General features: G+C 43.7%; 1 protein-coding gene across 1 annotated transcript in view; it reads left to right on the top strand.

Moving 5' to 3' along the window:
* The window catches only part of CAMK4 (calcium/calmodulin dependent protein kinase IV), a 312,089-nt gene that overhangs the window by 180,656 nt on the left and 110,283 nt on the right, over nt 1-21,150 (top strand). Inside the window, exon 2 of the mRNA XM_033929125.1 lies at nt 19,375-19,453. Within this exon, the coding sequence (XP_033785016.1) occupies nt 19,375-19,453 (79 nt within the window). The remainder of the gene's footprint in view (nt 1-19,374; nt 19,454-21,150) is intronic.

A 21,150-nucleotide genomic window follows, 5' to 3' on the forward strand; every position in this document is an offset into this window, starting at 1 on the left:
CATATGCTGAAAGGCTAGAGAAGCTGGGACTCTTTACCCTGGAAAAGCGGAGACTTAGAGGGGACATGATAGAGACTTATAAAATCATGAAAGGCATAGAGAAGGTGGAGAGGGGCAGATTCTTCAGACTAGCGGGGACATCAAAAACAAGAGGGCATTCAGAAAAACTGAAAGGAGACAGATTCAAAACGAATGTAGGAAGTTCTTCTTCACTCAGAGGGTGGTGGACACCTGGAATGCGCTTCCAGGAGAGGTAATAGGACAGAGTACAATATTGGGTTTCAAAAAAGAATTGGATGACTTCCTGAAGGAGAAAGGGAATACAGGGTATAGATAGAGGGTTACTATACAGGTTACTTCAGGATTAGGGTATAAACAATTTAGGTGGTGGAAAACTTACAGGTCATGGACCTTGGGGGCCGCGGCGAGAGAGGACTGCTGGGCATGATGGACCCCAGGTCTGACCCAGCAGAGGCAATGCTTATGTTCTTATGTTCTCATTTGACAAGCCTGGGACAACAGTCTTAAACTTCTCAGGCCCAAACACCACAGTCCTTAGGTTGCTGAAGAGCAGACAGCGATAGTCGTGCTTTCTTCCCATTCCACAAATAATGACTTAAACTTTTACCGATTTACTTATCATGTTTAGCAGAAAGCAAGATAGGCAACGTCTGAAATACATAGAGCCACTGAGGTACCAAAACCATATTATACAATACAATAAAGAAAGTGGGTAAACATCCCAATTCCGCAATTTTTGTTTCATCATGGTCAGCAAGGAGGTGATATTCAAAGAATATAGGGGAGAGAGATCCCAGAGGACATAGATGCCCAAATATTTCAAAGAGCCCTGGGCCCAGGCAAGAGGAAAGTGGCCCTGCCATGTAATTTGCTCTCCTCGGGAGATAAGGCTAAAACCATCGATTTCTGTTTATTTAGCATCAGGCCAGAATACATATTAAACTCCTCTAGGAACTCCAGGGCCCTGGGAATAGAGCCCTGGGGGTCCCCAAAGGTCAGGAGGAGGTCGTCCGCAAATGCTAAAAGCCACAACTGTGAAGTGCCCTACGGCAGGCCCTGCAAGACATCATCACGCAATATTGCACGCAAGAGGGGATCCAAGTACAAAAGAAAAAGAAGGGCGATAAAGGACTCCCCTGCCTGGTTCCCCAGGCTATCCTAAAAGAGGATGTATGGCTGCCATTGACCAGGACACTGGCAGTGGGTTCCGTATACAACAACTGAACCATATCAAAAAACAGCCAGAAATGCCCATATAAGTGAGCACCTGAAAAAGATAATGCCAGTTGACCTGGTCAAAGGCTTTAGCAGCGTCCAGACCAACCAAGACCCCCCCTAAGAGCAAAATCCTGCATGGCTTGTATAGCAGTAAGCAGCCTGCGGACATTCAAAACGGAATGGCGCTTCTGCACAAAGCCCACCTGTTCTTGTACAATCAAGGTGGGCAACAGGAGCACCAACCTGTTAGCCAAGATTTTATCTAAAATCTTAATGTCCATGTTTATCAAAGAGATAGGACGATAAGACTCAATGTCCGTTTCTGGTTTCCCTGGCTTAGGTATTAGAGTAATATATGCTTGGTTGGCACCAAGGAGGACCATTTTTGATAGGTTGCCCAAGTCCAACTTTGGACATTTTGAAAAGAACATTTGAAAATCTGGTGGAGAAAATGTCTATTTTTGAACCTGCTCAACATCTCTTTTCAAAAATGGCTTGGCTAGACGTTTTGTGCTAAATATCTAGGTTCAAACAATTTTTATTGCTGCAAACACAGCAAATACAACACCAGCACACCCCAAAGGTGCACAGTACAAATAATAATGCATCATATACAATAATAGAACAAGCATATACAATAAAAGAGTAACATCAACCAAACTCCCTCCCCTTCCTTCTCTACATAGGGCAAGTGAGATTAATGAGGGTGGAAAGGTATTCCAAAGCCCTGTACTCTTATGAACCCCAAAAATGTCACACCACCCCTTCCCCCACCTGAGTCACTTATCCTATCTTTCACTAATTGCCAGAACCTTCAATACACCCCATTTCCCCTCCTCAACCCCCTCCTCCCTCCCCCATGTTACTCTCCACCCCGCCCCACCAGTACTCACTATTACTCTCCCAACCCAACTAACTAACAAATTAGGACACCCATCTTAAAACCGCACTGCGACCCTTAGGATGTAAGACTTGCAGATAAGGCTCCCATATATTCAAAAACAACATTTTTCGTTTCCTAGACCCTCCAGTATCCTGCGCCTCCCAAATGACCAACTGATGCAATTGGTTCCGCCAATGCCAATATGCCGGAGGGTCCTAAACCGTCCAGCACTGAAGAATACATTTCCTGGCCAGTAAACTCATTTTCCTACACAAAGCTCGATGCCCCCTAGGTAAATGGCCAAAAGCCTCTGGCAAATCCAAGACAAAGTGGTCCGGGGTACTACGTAAGACTCTCCCAATTAACACTGACATATAAGAGATTATACGCCTCCAGAAGTGCTGAATAATGGGGCAGAACCAAAAGGCATGTCCCAAAGTATGACCCTCCGTCCCACATTTATAACATAGTGGTGTAGGAAGACCTCTACTATAAAACATCTGTGTACGGGTGTAATAAGCACGTAAGGTCACCCTATAATACGTTTCCTGCAACCAAGCACACGGGGTCACCCCAGGTGTCGCCCTCAAAGTACAGGCTACATCCCAATGTCCCAGATTAATCTGCAATTCCTTTTCCCATTTACCCTTGATGCTCTGGTAGTCCTTGGCAGGTTGCAAATCTTGCAAATTAGCATAAATGCTAGAAACCGTAAGAGACATCCCCTCCTCTTGAGCAAACAACTCCCGCAGCCTGGCCCCCAAGTGCAAACTCGATTGTGCTCTGTCGAGGGATCTCACATAGTGTTTTACTTGATGACATGCAAACTGCGCTCCCCAGGTCTCCCCCAACTTAGCTAGTAAATCTGCACATGTCAACAGCTCCCTATCATCCCCCAAAATATGTTCTAAACTTGTAATTCCTTTCGCTCTCCAGGACAGATATTTTCTTGATTCCTTTCCCGGAGGAAAGGCCGGGTTTCCCCGCAAGGGCAAGAGATCAGTGACCATCAGATCTCCTCTCAAGGCATGCACAAGCCAACACCAAGCCACTTGCAATGCCCTAAATAATACACTGGATCTGATAGAAGGGGGCAGCTCCCTCCGAGAACTATGCAGTAATGCAAACACTTCATAGGGAGCAAAAAACTCATGTTCCATCAGAAGAGGGGTATAATTGCTAGTCATATTCACCCAGTCTCCCAAATGATGAAGCAGAGATGCATAATTATAAATCCACACATCTGGTATTCCTAATCCTCCCCTATGCCAATTCCCCAACAACTGAGACACCTTCAATTTAGGTTTCTTAGCCGCCCAACAAAAATGAGTAACCCCTTTATAAAGAATGCGTAAATCTTTCTTAAGCAAGCACAACGGCAGAGTTTGCAAAACATACAGCCATTTGGGAAAGATGAACATCTTAACCAAACAAATATGCTCCATCAGAGAAAGGGGCAATACCCTCCATGTCTCCAGCAAGAGCTCCGTCTGTTGCTGAAGCTTATCCACATTAAGACAATACAAACGGGGAACCTGCATAGTCATCAAAGTCCCCAAATACACAAACTGCCCAGGCACCCATGTCAACGGAAATCCATTCCCCCATAGGGCCTGAATGTTAGACCTGTTTCTGGGTAAATTTGACCTGCTGATTCAAGAAATGGCACCAGTTTTCTCCTACCAGCTCTAGTTTTTGAGATACAGAACATATACCATATACCACTCTTCACTCTGCTTGCCCATTAAAAAATCAGTATATTTTAATGTAGTGTTTAAATTAATATCTTTTAAGCATAAAGGAAATATATTAAAAGAAAAATGTACAACATGAAAATCTACTTATTTCATACCAAAAACACATGTTTATGATACAAACTTTCCAGTCATTCGACACACAAAAAGCTCCTTTAGTAAGACCTCCGAGAGTGGGATCTGCCAGGACAATCCCACATAAGATTCCAACAGTAGTGTGCCATCATGTGTGCATCTCATCTTCCTTGGTATCTGGCTTCCATTGTTTTTATGTCATGGTGAAATCTTTCACCTTGCTCTTCGCTTAAGTCACCAAGATTCTCTGAAAAGTGATCCGACTGTGCAGATAATGGACTTTAACACTCATGTTACAGCAAAGCCTGTTGAAATGAAAGAGCATATCCTCTACTAATTGTGTGTAGTTGTCTGCCTTCTTGTTGCCAAGAAAGTTTTTCTCAACAAGAACAAATGAAGACCAGGCACATGATTCGATTTCATTCATTGATGCTATGAAATGTGGGTCATTTATAAGTTGTCTGATCTGTGGACCATTGAAAATTCCTGCCTTCAGTTTTTCCATGGTAAGTCCAGGTAACACATGCCTTTACAAATTGTTTCATCAGGCCTAGCTTTATATGTAGTGGTGGCAGTATGATTCTGTCTCATGCTACCAAAGGTTCATTGATTACATTTTGTCCTCCAACTACCATATATTCCCTCAGAGGCCAATCTTTTTTTGTCCAGTGTTCATGTTTGCCGTGCCTACCAGGCTATTCCAGAGACCTGCTTGTAGCTCTGCTTGGAATGTCCATAGTATCTGTAGCTGTCATACATACAGATAGATACTGTTTCATGCAGATATTTGGGGAGTGGGAGGGAGTCAGTAACCACTGGGGGTTTGTGTAGGGGTCATATTTTCATCTCTCCAGTGGTCATCTGGTCAGTTTGGGTACTTTTTTGACCCTTATTCATTGTAAAAACAGGTCTGGCCTAAAACATCCAAATTGTGCCCTGGACGTTTTGTAAAATGTTTGAATACTGTTGTAAAATTTCCAAGTGCTAAGCCAGCCCTAATCCCGCTGAAAACATGCCTCTAACATGCCCCCTTAAAATTTAGACATGGAGCGGTGAATGGACTTGCTCCTGCAGTAAAGTTTCTGCTGCTCGTTGCCTCCCTTCTCACCCATCCCGGTCAGCAGCCTTCCTCGCAATCGTGCAGTCCAGCAGCTCTGTCCCTCCTGATCACCGCGGTCCAGGCATTTCTTCCCCTTGTTGAGCCATCTCGCTCCCTTCCCCTCACCTTCGCGGGTGCTTTTCATAATCGAGGTTTTCTCTCTGAGCGGTCTGGATGCCCATAGCCTTCTCACAGGTCGCACATGACTACCCCAAAACTTCACCTCTGACGCAAGCCGCCCTAGGAGAAACAGGAAGCTGCGTCAGAGGAGAAGTTTTAGGGTCATCGCTATGAGAAGGCTATGGCGTCCAGGCCGCTCAGAGAGAAAACCTCGATTCTGAAAAGCACTCACAAAGGTAACAGGAAGGGAGGGAGATGGCTCGATGAGGAGTGGTGAAAGGAACAGATGCTGAAGGGAAATGGGGAGGAAAGAGGAGGGAGCAGATGCCACATGGAAGTGGGAGGGAGAGGGGAGCAAACACTGCATGGAAGTGGGGAGGAGAGAGAGAGGGGAACAGATGCTGGAAGGGAGAGGAGAGAGAGGGGAGAGGACGCTGAAGGGAAGTGAAGATAGAGGGAGGAGCAGATGCTGGATGGAAGCGGGGAGGGGAGAAAGGGGAACAGACACTGCATGGAAGTGGAGAGAGAGGGGGAGGGATGAGATGAACAGACACCGAAAGGAAATGGGGAGGATATAGGGGGGAGTAGACACTGCATGGATAATTTAATCATGAATTAATAATGAGTGTGACTGTTGGGCAGACTGTATGAACCATTCAGACCTTTATCTGCTGTCATTTATTATGTTACTATGATGCCATGTCCATTGACTCCAGAAAATCTACAATGAGTACTTCTGCTGGGCATTGCTCCAATGGTGTGAAGTAAATGGGACAGAAATGCCCACTCCTCATCTTCTGTTGGGTACACTTCTTGGTGATTTGTTGAATGCCCTCTTTTAATATCCTACACCCATTTCCTACCCCATCCCTAATTCCCATGTTAACTACTTCACATACTTCAGTAAAAGAGCCTCTTAACATTCTATAGTAATTGTAAATTCTCCAGAATAAAGTTCTTGATGAGAAATCGGAGAAGGGTAGAATCAGTAAAAGGGAAGTATTTTTTCAAAGAAAGGGTGGTGGATGTGTGGAACAAATTTTTAGTGGAGATGATAGCACAAAACAGTGGCAAAATTCAGGTAAGCATGTGACAAGTGGTGGGGAAGTGAGTGTAAGACTGAAGGTCAAGCATGGTTGTTGGTATTGGAGTAGATAAGAGAAAGGAGTAAACTGGATGGGCCTCGTCACTGGCCAGCCTATCCTCTGGGTTTTTTTCTTTCCTTTGTGGCAATAGATAAAGGAAATTCATGGCATTCTCTGTTCCTATGGTAGAGATCAGATGCTGAGACTTTTTTTTTTTTTTTTGTTTAAATCTACCGTGCAAATAAGTATACAGACATATCTGTTTAAACAAAATCTAATGTTATAATAAAACAAGGGATTTGTGATTGTGTAACCGTAAGTTCTGGTTCAGCATCGGGGCAGTTACTTAGAGAGATTTTGGACAGATTGTTGAAGGTCAGGGCCTGGACTAGAAAAGTTAGGAGGCTGACTGGCACGTAATCAACTCCTCAGCAAGCTGCTCACAGGCAATAAACAGTCCACAAAGTTAGCTGTGCTTCAAGCTGTGATGGGTTTACTTAGATCTTAGATTCTTCAAAACATAGGGCTCCTTTTACAAAGGTGCGCTAGTGGTTTTAGCGTGCGCTTAGCGCGTGCTGAAATGCCATATGCGCTAGCCGCTACCGCCTCTTTTTAAGCAAGCGGTAATTTTTCAGCTAGCGTGCGCTAATCCAGTGCGTGCGCTAAAAACGCTAGCGCACCTTTGTAAAAGGAGCCCATAGTTCCTTTATATTCCTATTATATGCCAGTAATGAAACTTGGTAAAAGCAACACTTAACAGTCCTGCATTCTTCTTCCTAATTCTTATCAATTACAGACCTGTTTCTAATTTTACTATTTTGATACTGGAACGTACTATAGCAGTGGTCTCAAACTCAAACCCTTTGCGGGGCCACATTTGGATTTGTAGGTACTTGGAGGGCCGCAGAAAAAATAGTTAATGCCTTATTAAAGAAATGACAATTTTGCATGAGGTAAAACTCTTTATAGTTTATAAAACTTTCCTTTAACAGTTAAAAGGAAAGATATATAAACTATAAAGAGTTTTACCTCATGCAAAATTGTCATTTCTTTAATAAGACATTAACTATTTTTTCTGCGGCCCTCCAAGTACTCTATTTTTTTCTGCAGCACTCACATTTAAAGTTCAATATCTTTTCTTTCTCAAAACTGACACATTTCAATCACTAAATTGAAAATAAAATCATTTTCCTACCTTTGTTTGGTAATTTCATCAGTCTCTGGTTGCACTTTATTCTTCTGACTGTGCATCCAATACTTCTTCCCTTCTTTCAGCCTCCTGTATGCTTCCTCTCCTCCAGACCTCATTCCCTCCCCCAACTTTTTCTTTCTTTCTCTGTCTGTCTTTCTCTGATTCCGTGCCCCATTTTTTTGCTTTGTTTCTGGTTCCCTGTCCCCCCCTCCTTCTTTCTTCCTTCCTCCATGCCCCATTTTTTGCTTTTTTTTCTGGCTCCCTGTCCCCACCCCACCTTCTTTCTTTCTTTCTTCCTTCCTTCCTGCCCTCCCCGCTGCTGCCGCTATCGGGAACAGGCCATCTACCTGCTTCTCTTCTGCACGGGGCCGACCAACTCTCGCTGCCCGATGTCAATTCTAACGTCGGAAAGGACGTTCCGGGCAGCCAGGCAGCGATTGGCTAGCCAGAACGTCCTCTCGACGTCAGAATTGACGTGGGGCCGCCAGAGTTGGTCGGCCCGGCAGGGAAGAGAACAGTGGACAGCCCCCCCCCCCTTGGTACGCCACTGGAGCAGTAGCGTGTCTGGTTGTGACATCAGAGAGGCTTCCGATGCAGGAGTGGATAGCGCAAGGAGCCGCCAACCCGCGGCTTTGAGTGAACGAGCCGGCTGCTGCTCCAAAAGGAAGAGAATGATGGCCTCCAAACCGCGGGCTGCAAATCAAACCTGGAGAGCCATATGCGGCCCGTGGGCCGCATGTTTGAGACCGCTGTACTATAGCTACTATAACTTTTACAGATCATGCTTCAAAACTGGATCGAGATTGGTCATAAATAACATGTGCTGATTAGACAACCAGGAGGCTGCTTTCATCAGCCAATCACAGTCCAGATGTCTAGGTAACATGGAAGCTTTTTGGGGTTTCATACACTTTTTGCAACAACCATGAACAAGACTCAGAGCCTGATGTTGGAGGAGTGTGTTCGTGTATTAGTGATGAGAAAGAGGATTTTTGTGCCCCCAGGCCATAGCACGGTAGTAAGGATTGTGAAAAAGAAGAAAGCGACGGATTCAGTGGTAGACAAACCTCGGTCGGATCATCTACATGCATCAATATAATGCCAAGACCATGCACTTTGATGCATTTTATTGACCAATCGCAACTTGACCTCATCTCAGCTACTGCACGAGTGATCAGATGAGTGTCATGTCAGTGTCAGCTCATCAGCAGTTCATCATTGGTGGCTGCAGTTTGGTCTGTGGGGCTGCAAAGCACGCAATAAGCCACTGATGACTGATGTCCAAAGGTGCAGCTGGATCAAGTGGGCACAAAAGCACTCAAGCTAGATATGTGAAATGTGAGAAAAGGTGCTTTCAGCGATGAAAGCACCTTCTGTCTATTTGGTAACCAGGCCCACACCTTTGTGAGGTTTCAAAAAGAGGAGTTCAAGTCCAAGTGCCTCAACCTCACTGTGAAGCATCCTTTGAAGGTCATAGTCTGGGGCTGCAGTGGCGTGAACATCTGCACATCATCGATGGAATGGTCAGTAGGACCAAGTACATTACAATGCTGAAAAAGCGCATGGTACCATCAGCTAAGCTGCTGTTTCCAGGCCATTCCCTGTTCCAAGATGACAATGCACCTTGCCATTGCTCCCAACAGGTGATCAACTCTAATCCCCCCTTTTACTAAGGTGCGCTATGCTTTTTAGTGCGATTTAAATGCTAATGCGTGTTATCCTATGGACACTTTAGTGGTTAGCGCACGCTAAACGCACACTAAAACGCTTAGCGCACCTTATTAAAAGAGGGCCTAAGTGGCGGAAGAACATCAAGTCAATCGACTGGCCTACCAAATCTCTGGATCTGAATCCGATCGAGAACTTGTGGCACAAGTTGGCTTGGGAGATATCCAAGAGACATCCAACATCAAAACATGAGTGACTTATGTAAAATTATAAATGAAGATAAAGTTACCAAAACATCATATATGAAAGCATGGGAAAAAGATTTGGGAAAAGAATGGTCCATAGATGAATGGGGGGGTAATTGTATCACATCTTTTTCAGATAGCTAGGGCTGCCACTTTGGTGGAAAATGCTATTAAACTTCTAGTACTTTGGTACATTACCCCGGTTTTAATTAGTAAATATTCTAAGCAGAGTGATGCTACTTGTTGGAAAGGATGTGGTGAAAGAGGTACATTCTATCATATGTGGTGGGAATGTCAAAGGATCCAGAAGTTTTGGGAGCAAGTTTTTGAGTATGTAAGCAGATTAATTCACTCCACTTAAGCGGAATCCTGAAAGGGCATTGTTGGGAGTAAGAATAGAAGGTTTAACACTTTCTCAATCTAAACTTTTGGACTTGCCATTTATAGCTGCTAGATTAACATTAGCTCAGCATTGGCATATGTTAAATGTACCTACTTTGAGAGATGTGAGGGAACGTTTAAGAATAGTGTGTGAAAAATATAGACTTTCGGCCCTTTTAACTAATCAATGGGCAAAATTTAATAACATATAGGAGACTTATATTGAACTGGAAAAAGAAGCTTTATGAAGAATTACCCTGCCCATATGGTTTTGGAACCAGGTCTCCTGGGTGGGTGGGTGGGGGGGGGGGAGGAGATAGGGAATGGGATTGTTTAATTGCTGTATTGATAAAATGTGTTATTTTTTTATTAGCTTACTAAGATTACAAATTATATTTAATGCTAATTGTGCCTTGCATTGAGATTATTGTATTAAAATGCATTAAAATTACTAAATAAAGAATTAAAAAACACAAAACATGAGTGACATCCAATCAAAAAGTGATTGCAGCCTGGAACCGCGTTGTCAACCATGATCACCTCATCAAACTGGTTCACTCAATGCCAACATGGTGCAGACAGGTGATGAAGAACAGAGGGTGGCCCACTAAATACTGAGACATTACTAATGCACAAAATGGCCTTTTTCAAGGCCACCTACCTGAATGTGAAGGTTAGATGAGACTCATATGTACTTTTTTGGCCAGCAAAGCACATTACTCGATTTACACAGAAAAATGATTAACATGGCAACTTTAAAAAACAAACTCAGAAATTTAAGGCCAAGCTAGAATAAAAAGTTGATTCTAATAGCCAAATATAGAATATCCCTTATACTGTGGTACACAGACAAAATCTATTGGGTCAACAAAAAAAAATTAAAATAAAAAGGTCAGAAAGTTGAAAGAATACAAAATTCACAAGTGGTGCCAGACCTTTGCACACCACGGTAAAGCTGTACCTTTTTTGCTCTAGCTGGCTTTAATAGTACCTCTTCTCTAAATCCTCCATCCCAGCAGTGGTGGAAGTCAGTGTCTCTCATACATGAAACTCCCTTGAACAGTCCAGAAGCTGTGCAGGCTCTGAGCCTGATTCCATTCTTGGCTCTTCAGAATCATGAGCTCTTCTTGGTGGAAAAAAGGATACTGCAGCTTGAAGGTTAACAGCTATGGTAAGGGCGCTTTTATTTCCCTGTGTTAGGCACTAATCTAATCTTTGAGTCATCTCCCAGTGGAGCTCGACTCGGTTCACATATAATTAAGACTAGAGTACATAGCAGAAAACATAAGAGTAGGAAGAACTAATTAAAAACTAAAGTACATAAGAAAAGCATAAGAAAAATAACTATAATATTATAATTTCGTTGAGGCTGTAGTTAAACCATTTAAAAATTGTGAGAACAGCAAAGTTTTCAGGAATTTATGAAATAATTGCAGCTGGCCTAAAAGCCTAATGGAGTCAGGAAGTTCATTCCAGATCTCTACAAACTTGAAAACAAAAGATCGACTGAGCTTCCCAGCAGATTTAATTCCCTTAAAGGAAAGGAAGGCTAACTTATATCTTTGTGTGTTTCTCAAATGGCAAAGTCAAAGGGTATTCCAACATAACGGGACAAAAGGATCAAATATTCCATAGAGAAGCTTGAAGACTATGCATGTGCATTTAAACTGGATCCTAAAGCAAACTGATGTGCGCCTATCGCAACAAAAAATGGAGTACCATGGGACATGCTGCTATAAGCACCACATGGTAGTTTGGGAATGTGCATACTCTAACCATGCACTCTTTTTTTTTTTTTTTGAGAGGCATGTCAGGAGCAGAGAATGGGCATTCTGCACTAACCAGTTACTGTATCTACTTTACCGTGTGTTAAGTGATTAGTACAGAGATAACATAGAAGCTCCTCCCACCTACAAAATAGGTAATGGTAAGTGCTCATGCAGTAATTTTTAAAAATAGCCATCTGCTAATGGCAACATCAGCGCATGACCATTAATGCAAAAGCAGAAAATTGGGGTTTTTTACAGCTGCGGTAAAAATGGGCTTAGCACATGGAGAAGACCCAGGAAAGGGCGCACTAAGGCCTATTTTTACTGCAGCTTAGAAAAGGACCCTTAGTTCCTCTGCATAAATGTTGGGGAATGGCTAGGGGCTCTGCCCAACCCTGATCGTCTTAGCTGCTTCTGCCAGACATCAAAACCAAAGACAATTATTCTCCCCCTGGGCTGATTATTTATAAGAGTCCAGTTTTGCTTACAAGGCTTGGATTTTTCTACCATCTTGATCCTGAAGGAAGGTATAGCCCCTCTTCTGGAAATTGCTATGTTCAGATAGAGTAATGAAAGCACAGGCAAAACCTTAGCTGTCTCTACAGTTGTTCAAGTTGCATGCTGCAACTATGATATTCAAGAATCTTTAATTGTACCCCATTCTTCTTTAAAATGACATATCTGTCTAAAAACAAAAGCAAGGTCTTAAGGAGTACTCTTTGTTATTTGCTTTAAACCAGGGGTGTCCAGCGTTTTGGCTTCCCTGGGCCGCATTGGCCGAAAAAAATGTTTCTGGGGCTGCGCAAATGCTGTAGCAAGACAGAGGAGGGAGCCGGCAAGATGGTAAACACCCAGGGGCAGCAGAGGAAAACACTGCATCGTCCTCGATCGGGGCCGTACAAAATACTTCACGGGGCTGCATGCGGCCCTCGGGCCACAGGTTGGACACCCCTGCTTTAAACCCTTCATTCCCCTTACTGGATGAGTATATATTCCTCCTGTGAGGGGCTTATGCTTGAAGCAGTTAGCTGTGCTGTTGATTTTTTTTTTTTCTAAGAGCAGCTGTTATTTTTATGTAGACTGCATTATACAACATTTTTATTGAAAAGGTGTAATTAAAATAGTAGATTAAAATAAATATTCATTTGCATGTGCAATCCATTATTTGCTTGGCATTTTAGCTGCTTATGTACCTCCCAGTATAGCTATGGGTGGCCTTTTGCCATGGATGCTGAAGGCCCTGATCACCTACCAGTCCTCGCCCCCTTCTACCAGATATGATATTGGATGCTACTAGGGCATTTTAATTCCGGGAGCAGCTATGATCAAAGAACATTCTAAGAGAACAGAATGGAAGACAGTGAGGCAAGAGATAAAAGATCAGGTTGAGAAAGAAGAAATCAACATAACCACCACACTCAGAGACTTGGGAGTGGGAAAATATATGAAAAATATTTGCATTAAAGTCCTTGTTAATTTACAAATTGGATATTTTTAAGTCCTTGTTACCATATATACTTGAATATAAACCAAGATTTTGGGGCCAAAAAATTGGTTTATATTTGAGTCACTACCCGACCAATGGCGCAGCTGTCCCCCATTCATCTCCCAGTGACCACCAGGGCTATAATCTTCAATAGAATGATCCCCCCCACTCTCCCTGCTAAATGCATGCCCCCTGTAATGAATCTTGAAGCTATTATCCTCTGTGCACACGAACCCCCATTGCCAGCCATGCTCCTTCATGCACGCCCTACTGCGCTTACCATTAGTACTGCTGCTGCCATCAATGCTGTATTCTGATCTGATGTGGAGCTTTGAGCATCTGTGCATGCTCAAAGCCTGCCAGTTCCTACCCCCTTCGAGATTCTAAGAGAAGGCGGGAGCAGGCAGACCTTGAGCATGCACAGGTGCTCAAGGCCCCACACCGAATCAGAATACAGCATTGATGGCGGCAGTAGGTTTCTAGTATTAATGGTAAGTGCGATGTCGGGGAGTGGGGCATGCATGGAGGAGGGTGGCAGCGGGGGTTTGTGTGCACGGAGGATAGCTGCTTTGAGATTCATCATGGGGGGCATCGTCCTATTGAAGATTACAGCCCTGGTGGCAGGGCTGGTGTTAAGTGAGGGCAAACAGGGCAGCTGACATGGGCCCCACAGCTCCAGGAGGGCCCCGTGGTTGGGGCATCATTTTCCCCTTGTCGGGCCATCTCCTTCCCTCCCTTCCCCTCACTTTCACGGCCCTTTTCAAAACAAAAGTTTAGCTCTCAGAGGGCCCCTGACGGGCAGCCCCAATGCTTCTCCTCTAATGCGAGCTTCCCAGGTGGAAACAGACAGTTGAGTCAGAGGAAAAGCATTGGGGTTGCCGTGTCAAGGGCCTTCTGAGAGTGAAAACTTTGGTTTTAAAAAGTGCCACAAAGCTAAGGGAGGGAGATGGCCTGACAAGGGGAAGAGATTAAGTGGAGCTTCAGGCTTATTGTGTGAAGAAAGGGGGTTGGAGGAATGACAGTTGTTGGATGGAAGACAGAGGGGGGGGGGAGTGAGGGGAACAGATGCTGAATGGAAGAGAAGAGAGGGGGAGCAGATGCAGGATGGAAGTGGGGAGTGTAGAGAGAGGGGAGCAGTTGCTGGAAGGAAGCAGAGAGGAGAAAGAGGGGAATAGACACTGAATGAAAGTGGAGAGAGGGGGAGCAGACCCTGGATGGAAGTGGAGGAGTAGATGCTAAATGGAAGTGGGGAAATGAGGGAGGAGAATAGATGCTGGAAGGAAGTGGAGAGAGAGAGGAGAGAAAACGCTGAATGGAAGTAGAGAGAGGGAAAGCAGTCAGAAGGAAGTGGGGAGGAGAGAGGGGAGTAGTTGCTGGAAGGAAGTGGGGAGGACAGAGAGAGGGAAAGAGACACTGAATGGGAGAGAGAGGGTGAACAGATGATGGATGGAAGTGGGGAGGAGAGAGAGGGGGGAGCAAATGCTGGATGGAAGTGGAGAGGAGAGAGCACATACTGGATGGAAGGAGGGGATAAAGAAAAAAGGGCACCTGCTGGCTTGGGGGAAGAGGATAGAGTTAGTGAGATTCTAAGGAGTGGCAAGCTGAGGACTGGATAGTAATAATTTAATCTAGACAGAGACATAAAATAAATGGAGAAGGAAGATCAGGGAAGAAAAGTGAAGGGAGATCTTGTTGCCTATTCTCTTAATTAAGAACATAAGAGTTGCCATACTGGGACAGACTGAAGGTCTTTCAAGCCCAGTATCCTTTTTTCAGCAGTGGCCAATCCAGGTCACAATTATCTGGGAAGATCCCCAAAAAATAAAACTGATTTTATACTGCTTAGCCTAGAATAAAGCAATGGATATTCTCAAGTTTTTGTAGACCGGGCTCACCAGGATCCCCCAAATTTCTAATCTCAGTTTACACTGAGTCATCCTTTTTTTTTGGGGGGGAGGGGGAGTTCACTTCAGTTTATATTCGAGTATATATGGTAATTGCATATTGGATGCTTACTTTTTTCAGTTTATTACTCTGATTTGTTTCTATGAATTATTTTTAACTGTTTCTGTCCTGATAACAAACTAACTCCTATCTTTCCTTTAGAAAAATGCAACAGACCTACTTATTTGACAAATTCTACTGAATGTGATTATTATACAGTGTGCTTGTACAGTCTCTTGATTGTTAACAGAGTTGAACTGAGAGGTTACTGCTGTATATAAGTGAATTTGTTATGTTTTGTTTTATTCTGTTTGCCCATTTCTGTGCATTGCATTTTTTTCTGTTACAAGATGTAAGGTGAATCAAAATTATCTCAGTAATAAGATCTGAAGGCATTTTTCACCTATAAATTCAAGCTTGGAAATATTTTCCTCACTCATTCTGTGAAGAAATAAAGGAGCTATTTATGTGTTTTTATTTAGTTGCTACTGTGCAAAACCTTTATAATGAGCCAAAGGAAAGTGTTTTTTTTCTCTGTGACCCTGACCCAGTTCCCTAGAGGCTGTTTTAATTATAAAGTCAGAAACAAGATACAAAGCATTGGCTTTAACTTCATTTCACTGAGCAGAAATAGGGAACAAGAGTAAGCAAGGAAGATTGTGTTAAACCATTACAGGTCAGAGTTTCTATAGAGGATTCTTCAAATTTGTGTCTCCAGAGGAGAAGCGAGATCTGGGAATTAGGTGAGGTGGACTGGCAGGGAGAAGAGGGACTTAGGCACACAACCACACCCACACAAACTTACCGTATTTTCTACATTTTTTCCATGAATTTCCATAACGATTTACTGTACTAATTTTATAGTTATTTATGTCTACAAAAAATGTAACTAGGGAACACTGTAGTTAGGTACCTTTTAATCTTCATCCTCAAAACCCAGAAACAACGTGACGCGTGTATACAGTGCGTACTTGTGAGACCTCGCAGCGTCCGAGAGAGAGCAGAAACAATATGACACGTGTACAGTGCGTATTTGTGATGCGTGTGTACAGTGCGTACTTGTGAGACCTCGCAGTGTCCGAGAGAGAGCAGAAACAACGTGACGGTATATTAATATAAACCAGAAGTTTTAGACTGACTGAAATTTCAACTCATAATTTTGATTACTGGCGCATAAAACGCACCCCATATTTTAAGCATATTTTGAGGGGGAAAAAGTGCGTCCTATACACCAGCAAATACGGTAACTGTAAAATTGAGAAGAGCTTGCAGCTACTGCCTTTGGCAAATAAAAATGAAAGAGTTTTAAAGGTTTCAAAAGACTATTAGTTAATGGTGTTAAATATCTGAATTACAGACTAATGGGGTTGGGTTAATTGCATAAGTATTGGTTTAAGTGACTGGAGTACAGAAATTGGTGAAAGTTGTTTAGGATAATTGGTTTTCTGATTAGGCCTAAGTAAATAGTTCAATAAAACCTGTTTAATTTATTAGCCAACCCTGTTCATAGAAGTCTTTTGGGATTTTTCATGGGGGGAGAAGAGAGTAATCCTTCCTGCTATCACTTCTTTTTCCTAGGTAGAGACACTGAGGCCCTGATTCTACAAAGTGTGTCCCGATTTTAGGCAGCTGTAGGCGTCCTACAGCTGTCTAATCAGCCAATCGGGATGCACGTTTTTTAAAAAAATGCTCCCCAGGCAGGCCGCCTATATTGAAGGCGCCTCTGGGAGCCTAGGGAGGCCCGCAAGACGCCTAAGCTCGCCTAAGGGCCTTAGGCGAACCTAGGCGGCCCTACGCGTCTCCCTAGTAGAGGAAGAGATGCTTACAATGTAGGCCAACAAAATGCTGGTCTACATTGTAAGTAGACGCGGCCGCTATACTTATTGCGGCAAGGGATCTCTCTGCTGCTATAAGTATAGCGGGCTGCGGCCGCCTGTCCGATTGCCGGCAGGAGGGTGCCCAAACCCTCCTGCCAGAAGATGCCCCCCCCGACACTACCGATCGCTGGCAGGAGTGTGCCCAAACCCTCCTGCCCGAAGACACACACCCTCCTCACCCTCCCCCCCACGCTAACAGCCCCTAAACCTCCACCCCACCAAACTAACCTTTTCTTTTGGCCAGACGGGTCTTGCCCGTCCAGCCGGCAGGCCCGCCTTGTCGAAATGAGGTGGGCCCGCCCCTTCCCGGCCCATTCCGCCGAAGCCTAAGGCCTGATTGGCCCAGGCTCTAGAAGCCTGGACCAATCAGGCCTAAGGCATAGCGGGTCCGCCCATCCCCACTAAGTCTAAGGCCTGATTGGCCCAGGCGCCTAGAGAGAGATGTTGGTTGGGGAATGGAATGAGGTCTGGAGGAGAGGAAGAATGCAGGAGGCAGAAAGAAAGAAAGTAATATTGGATGCACAGTCAGAAGGAATTACAACCAGAGACTCATGAAATCACCAGACAGCAAAGGTAAGAAAAATTGTTTTATTTTCAATTTAGTGATCAAAATGTGTCAGTTTTGAGAATTTATATCTGCTGTCTATATTTGTCTATTTTTCTATAGTTGTTACTGAGGTGACATTGCATATTTTAAAGTCTTCTCTCTTTACAATACATTTGAACACTTTTATATAAGTATGGAAAGGGTTCAGAGTTAAAGTCCTGGGCAAGTAGGTGGGAAGAGAAGGAAGGGGGGGATTTGTTCAGAGATGTTTGGGGCTTGCATAGAACTAAAACTGTATACTGGCACTGGTATGGTAATCTTTGTTGTTTATTTTGAATTTTATAATAAAAGAAAAAAAGAAATACAAGTGGATTAATTCTTCGAGGGCCCCTAGGCATACAAGTACACTGGGCCCCCCTAGCCCTGCCATGCCCCCTGCCCTGCCACGCCCCCATTTATTTACAAGTGGCGTGGCAGGGCTAGGGAGCCCAGTGTACTTGTGTGCCTAGGGGCCCTCGAAGAATTAATTCTGCCCTGTGGGCAGGGGGTTGTTTTTAAAAGATACGTGGATGGGAGGGGTTATTTTAAAAGATACGAGATGTCTAACTTCCCTCTGGTTTGGGGTTTTCCTTCTTGGTGAGCTGGGAGGGGTTCTTTGACAGTGTGGTTGCTTCCCCCTAGTTCAAACAAAACATTTTCTCTCTCTCTTTTCTTTTCTTTCTCTCTTCTTCCTCTTCTTCTAGGGTTTGGTTTTGGGTGAGGGGTTATTAGCTGCAGTTTGCTTGCTAGGTTGACAGTAGGAGGATACTAAGTGGTTGTGCTTTATTCCTGTTTATTTCTGGGCCTATCAGACACAAGGGCCTTGGGCTATTGATTTGTTCCTTTGTGCTGGTACTGTTTGGGGTTGTTGGGAGACAGGGGGAGGGGCACCAAAGATGGGGGGTGTAATGTAATATTTGATGATGAGGATGATTTTCTTTGTTCACAGATATTGCTCATTTCTTTGTTCAATTGTTGCTTGTTACCTATTGTATTCACTCTCATCAATAAAAATGATTTATACATAAAAGGTATGGGGCAGGGGGTGTTTATAAAAGGTATGGGGAGATTTAAAAAGGTACTGGGAGGACAAGGTGCAGAGCCTGGGATCAGAATGTTTTTTTTTTCTTGTTAGAGAGTTGCGCGGGGACAGAAATCCCACCCATCCCCATCAGGATCCTCTCCGTCCCCACCCATCCCCGTCAGAATCCTCTCCGTCCCCACCCATCCCCGCAAGGAATTACCTCCATCCCCGCCCGTCCCCATAAAAAGCAGCAATTTCATCTGACAGGATCATCAATTCCACCATTTCTTTTGTGTTTGCGCTGCTGTTTTCCTTGTGGAATCTCTTTGGTGGAACCCTTTTTTTGTTTTCTGTTCAGGTAATTAACTTATAAACCGCTCTTTTACTAAGGCTAATGTGTCCATTATATTATATGGACGAACCCTGCTTCCAAAGCCTTCCGTCCCCGTGGGAATCCCGTTGGCTAGAGGGGGGTCCCCGTGGGATTCCCGTGGGCCAGAGGGGGGTCCCCATGGGAGTCCAGTGGGTTAGGGGGCATTCCCGCGGGACCCCCGCGGGATTCCCGCGATCCCCGTTCCCGTGCAGACCTCTACTCTAAATCTAGGGTGCGTTTTATGGGCAGGTGCGTCTTATGGAGTGAAAAATACGTTAATTCCCAACGGGCTTTGGTGTGATTACTACGGGTGCCATGGTAATTGGCTTTGTAAAAGAGGGCCTAAATGTGTAAATAACGCCAATCAGTTTCCTCATAAAGTTTAAGATGTACATATCTACAGTATGTGTTACCTTTAACTGATGCAAAAGACACACGTTTGTTAGGACATTTAGGACAAAAATCTGCAGAAAAATGTTCTCCCCTGCATATGCCATTTTCTTGCAGTAGTTTGTTTCTCATTCAGATGCCCACACAAGCCTGCCAGCTGATGATTTTTCTTTCTTTTGTATAGGGGAGCGACATCCGTTGTGTACAGATACAGGCAAAAAGGAACCCAGAAGCCTTATGCAGTCAAAATGTTAAAGAAAACTGTAAGTTTATTAGATTATGAAATTCTATTTGGATTCTTTTTGTAAGTTAGGCATGGGGAGAAAAGAATCATTGACACGGAAAAAAAAATTTATTTTGAAATAAATCATTGTATAATCTCTAATAATTGCCCCCACCCCCACCCTTGGTCCACCAATATCTAAACACCACAGTCAGCATTGACTTTAAACACTGACTATGGTGTTTAAATTTATACCTGGATATTCAGCACTGAGGCATACCTGGTTTCTGGCATTGAATATCTGGTTACTAAAAGATATCCACTGCCAATATTCAGTGCTGATATCTGGATAACTTTTGGCTTCGGATTAGTTATGACCCCGCGCAGAACTGACATTCTCTGGATAGAGCCAGAGCAGTCACTAAACATTTTCAGTAGCATTATCTGCATAATGCCATTGAAAATCTGTGGCTAGCCCGGGGCATGGAGGAACTGCTCCTAGGGCTAGATTCACTAAGCAAACCGTTCATGTACCAATCGGTTTGTGACCCCTTAGCGACCAAATTTCCCTCCGGCCTGATTCACTAACCTCTCCTGCGATCCGCTTCCAATCCGTGCTTGCAAATGAGAGGAACTGCATGCAAAGTAGGTAGGGATGTGATTCGCTAAACAAATTTCCCGATCCGACTAGGCTGGCCGATCAACCTGTATCGGCACGTGGGGCATTTTTTGGGGGGGTTGGGGAGGGAGGCGGCACTTCAGGTGTGGGCTTCTTTTATTTTTTATTTTAACCTAGCAGTTATTTTGCGTGTGTAATACATGCAAAATATCTGCCTGATTAAAATAAAAAATAAAAAAAAGCTGTCAGAAGCCCTGACAGCAGTGACAGGAGGCTCCTTCTCCTGTCATTACTGTCAGGGTCTGCGCATGCTCCAGGATTGCTCTCTAGCGATCCGTGCTGTTTGTGTGTGGTGGTGGTGGTGGTGGGGGAGTGCCAATGATCGTTTCCATTAGCATGCAGGCCTTTAGTGAATTTGTCAGCCTGCATGCAAACGGAAACGGATCGCACATGGATCGGAGGGTTAGTGAATTTTGCCCCTAGTTGGATAAGTGCCACTGAATATCAACCTGTTTGTTAACAGATGGCTCTTTCTTTCTTTTTCTAATATTTCATATGCCAGAAAATTTAAACGATCCATGTTTCCTTCTGATTAGAAAAGACCAGATAGAGCAAAGAAGACCAAAGGAGACAGCCACAGGTCAACAAATATTATATTGAATGAATTCAAACACAGGCATTTCGGGTCAACAAATACATTTATTATTGAGTGAATCCTGTAGCTGTTTTGTCTCTTTCAGCCATTTCTGCTCCATCTGGTCTTTTCTTGTGATGTACAGAGTCTATTTCTTCTTCTGTTTGTTTTTCTGATTATTAATTGTTTATTGAAAAAAGAAGAGAAGGAAAATAATTGTTTGCAGTTTTATTTGACTGTTCGTAAGCATAGATTAAAGAAACTGTAAGGGTACATCTGTGCCAATTATGGGTACAAACCTGACCTGCTGATACATCTAAACAGTAGAAAATTAGGCAAACTGCTGAGTTGTGGCCACAAAAGAGTAGCTTTATAGACATGTATATATATTCATAAAAGATATAAACTTTTGGATTCAGAGCCTCTGCATAAAATATAAGACCTAAACAGATAATTTGGAGATCAAAGAAAGATGAGCAAGAAA

Source organism: Geotrypetes seraphini, chromosome 1 (genome assembly GCF_902459505.1).
Source record: "Geotrypetes seraphini chromosome 1, aGeoSer1.1, whole genome shotgun sequence".
Taxonomy (NCBI): Eukaryota; Metazoa; Chordata; class Amphibia; order Gymnophiona; family Dermophiidae; genus Geotrypetes; species Geotrypetes seraphini.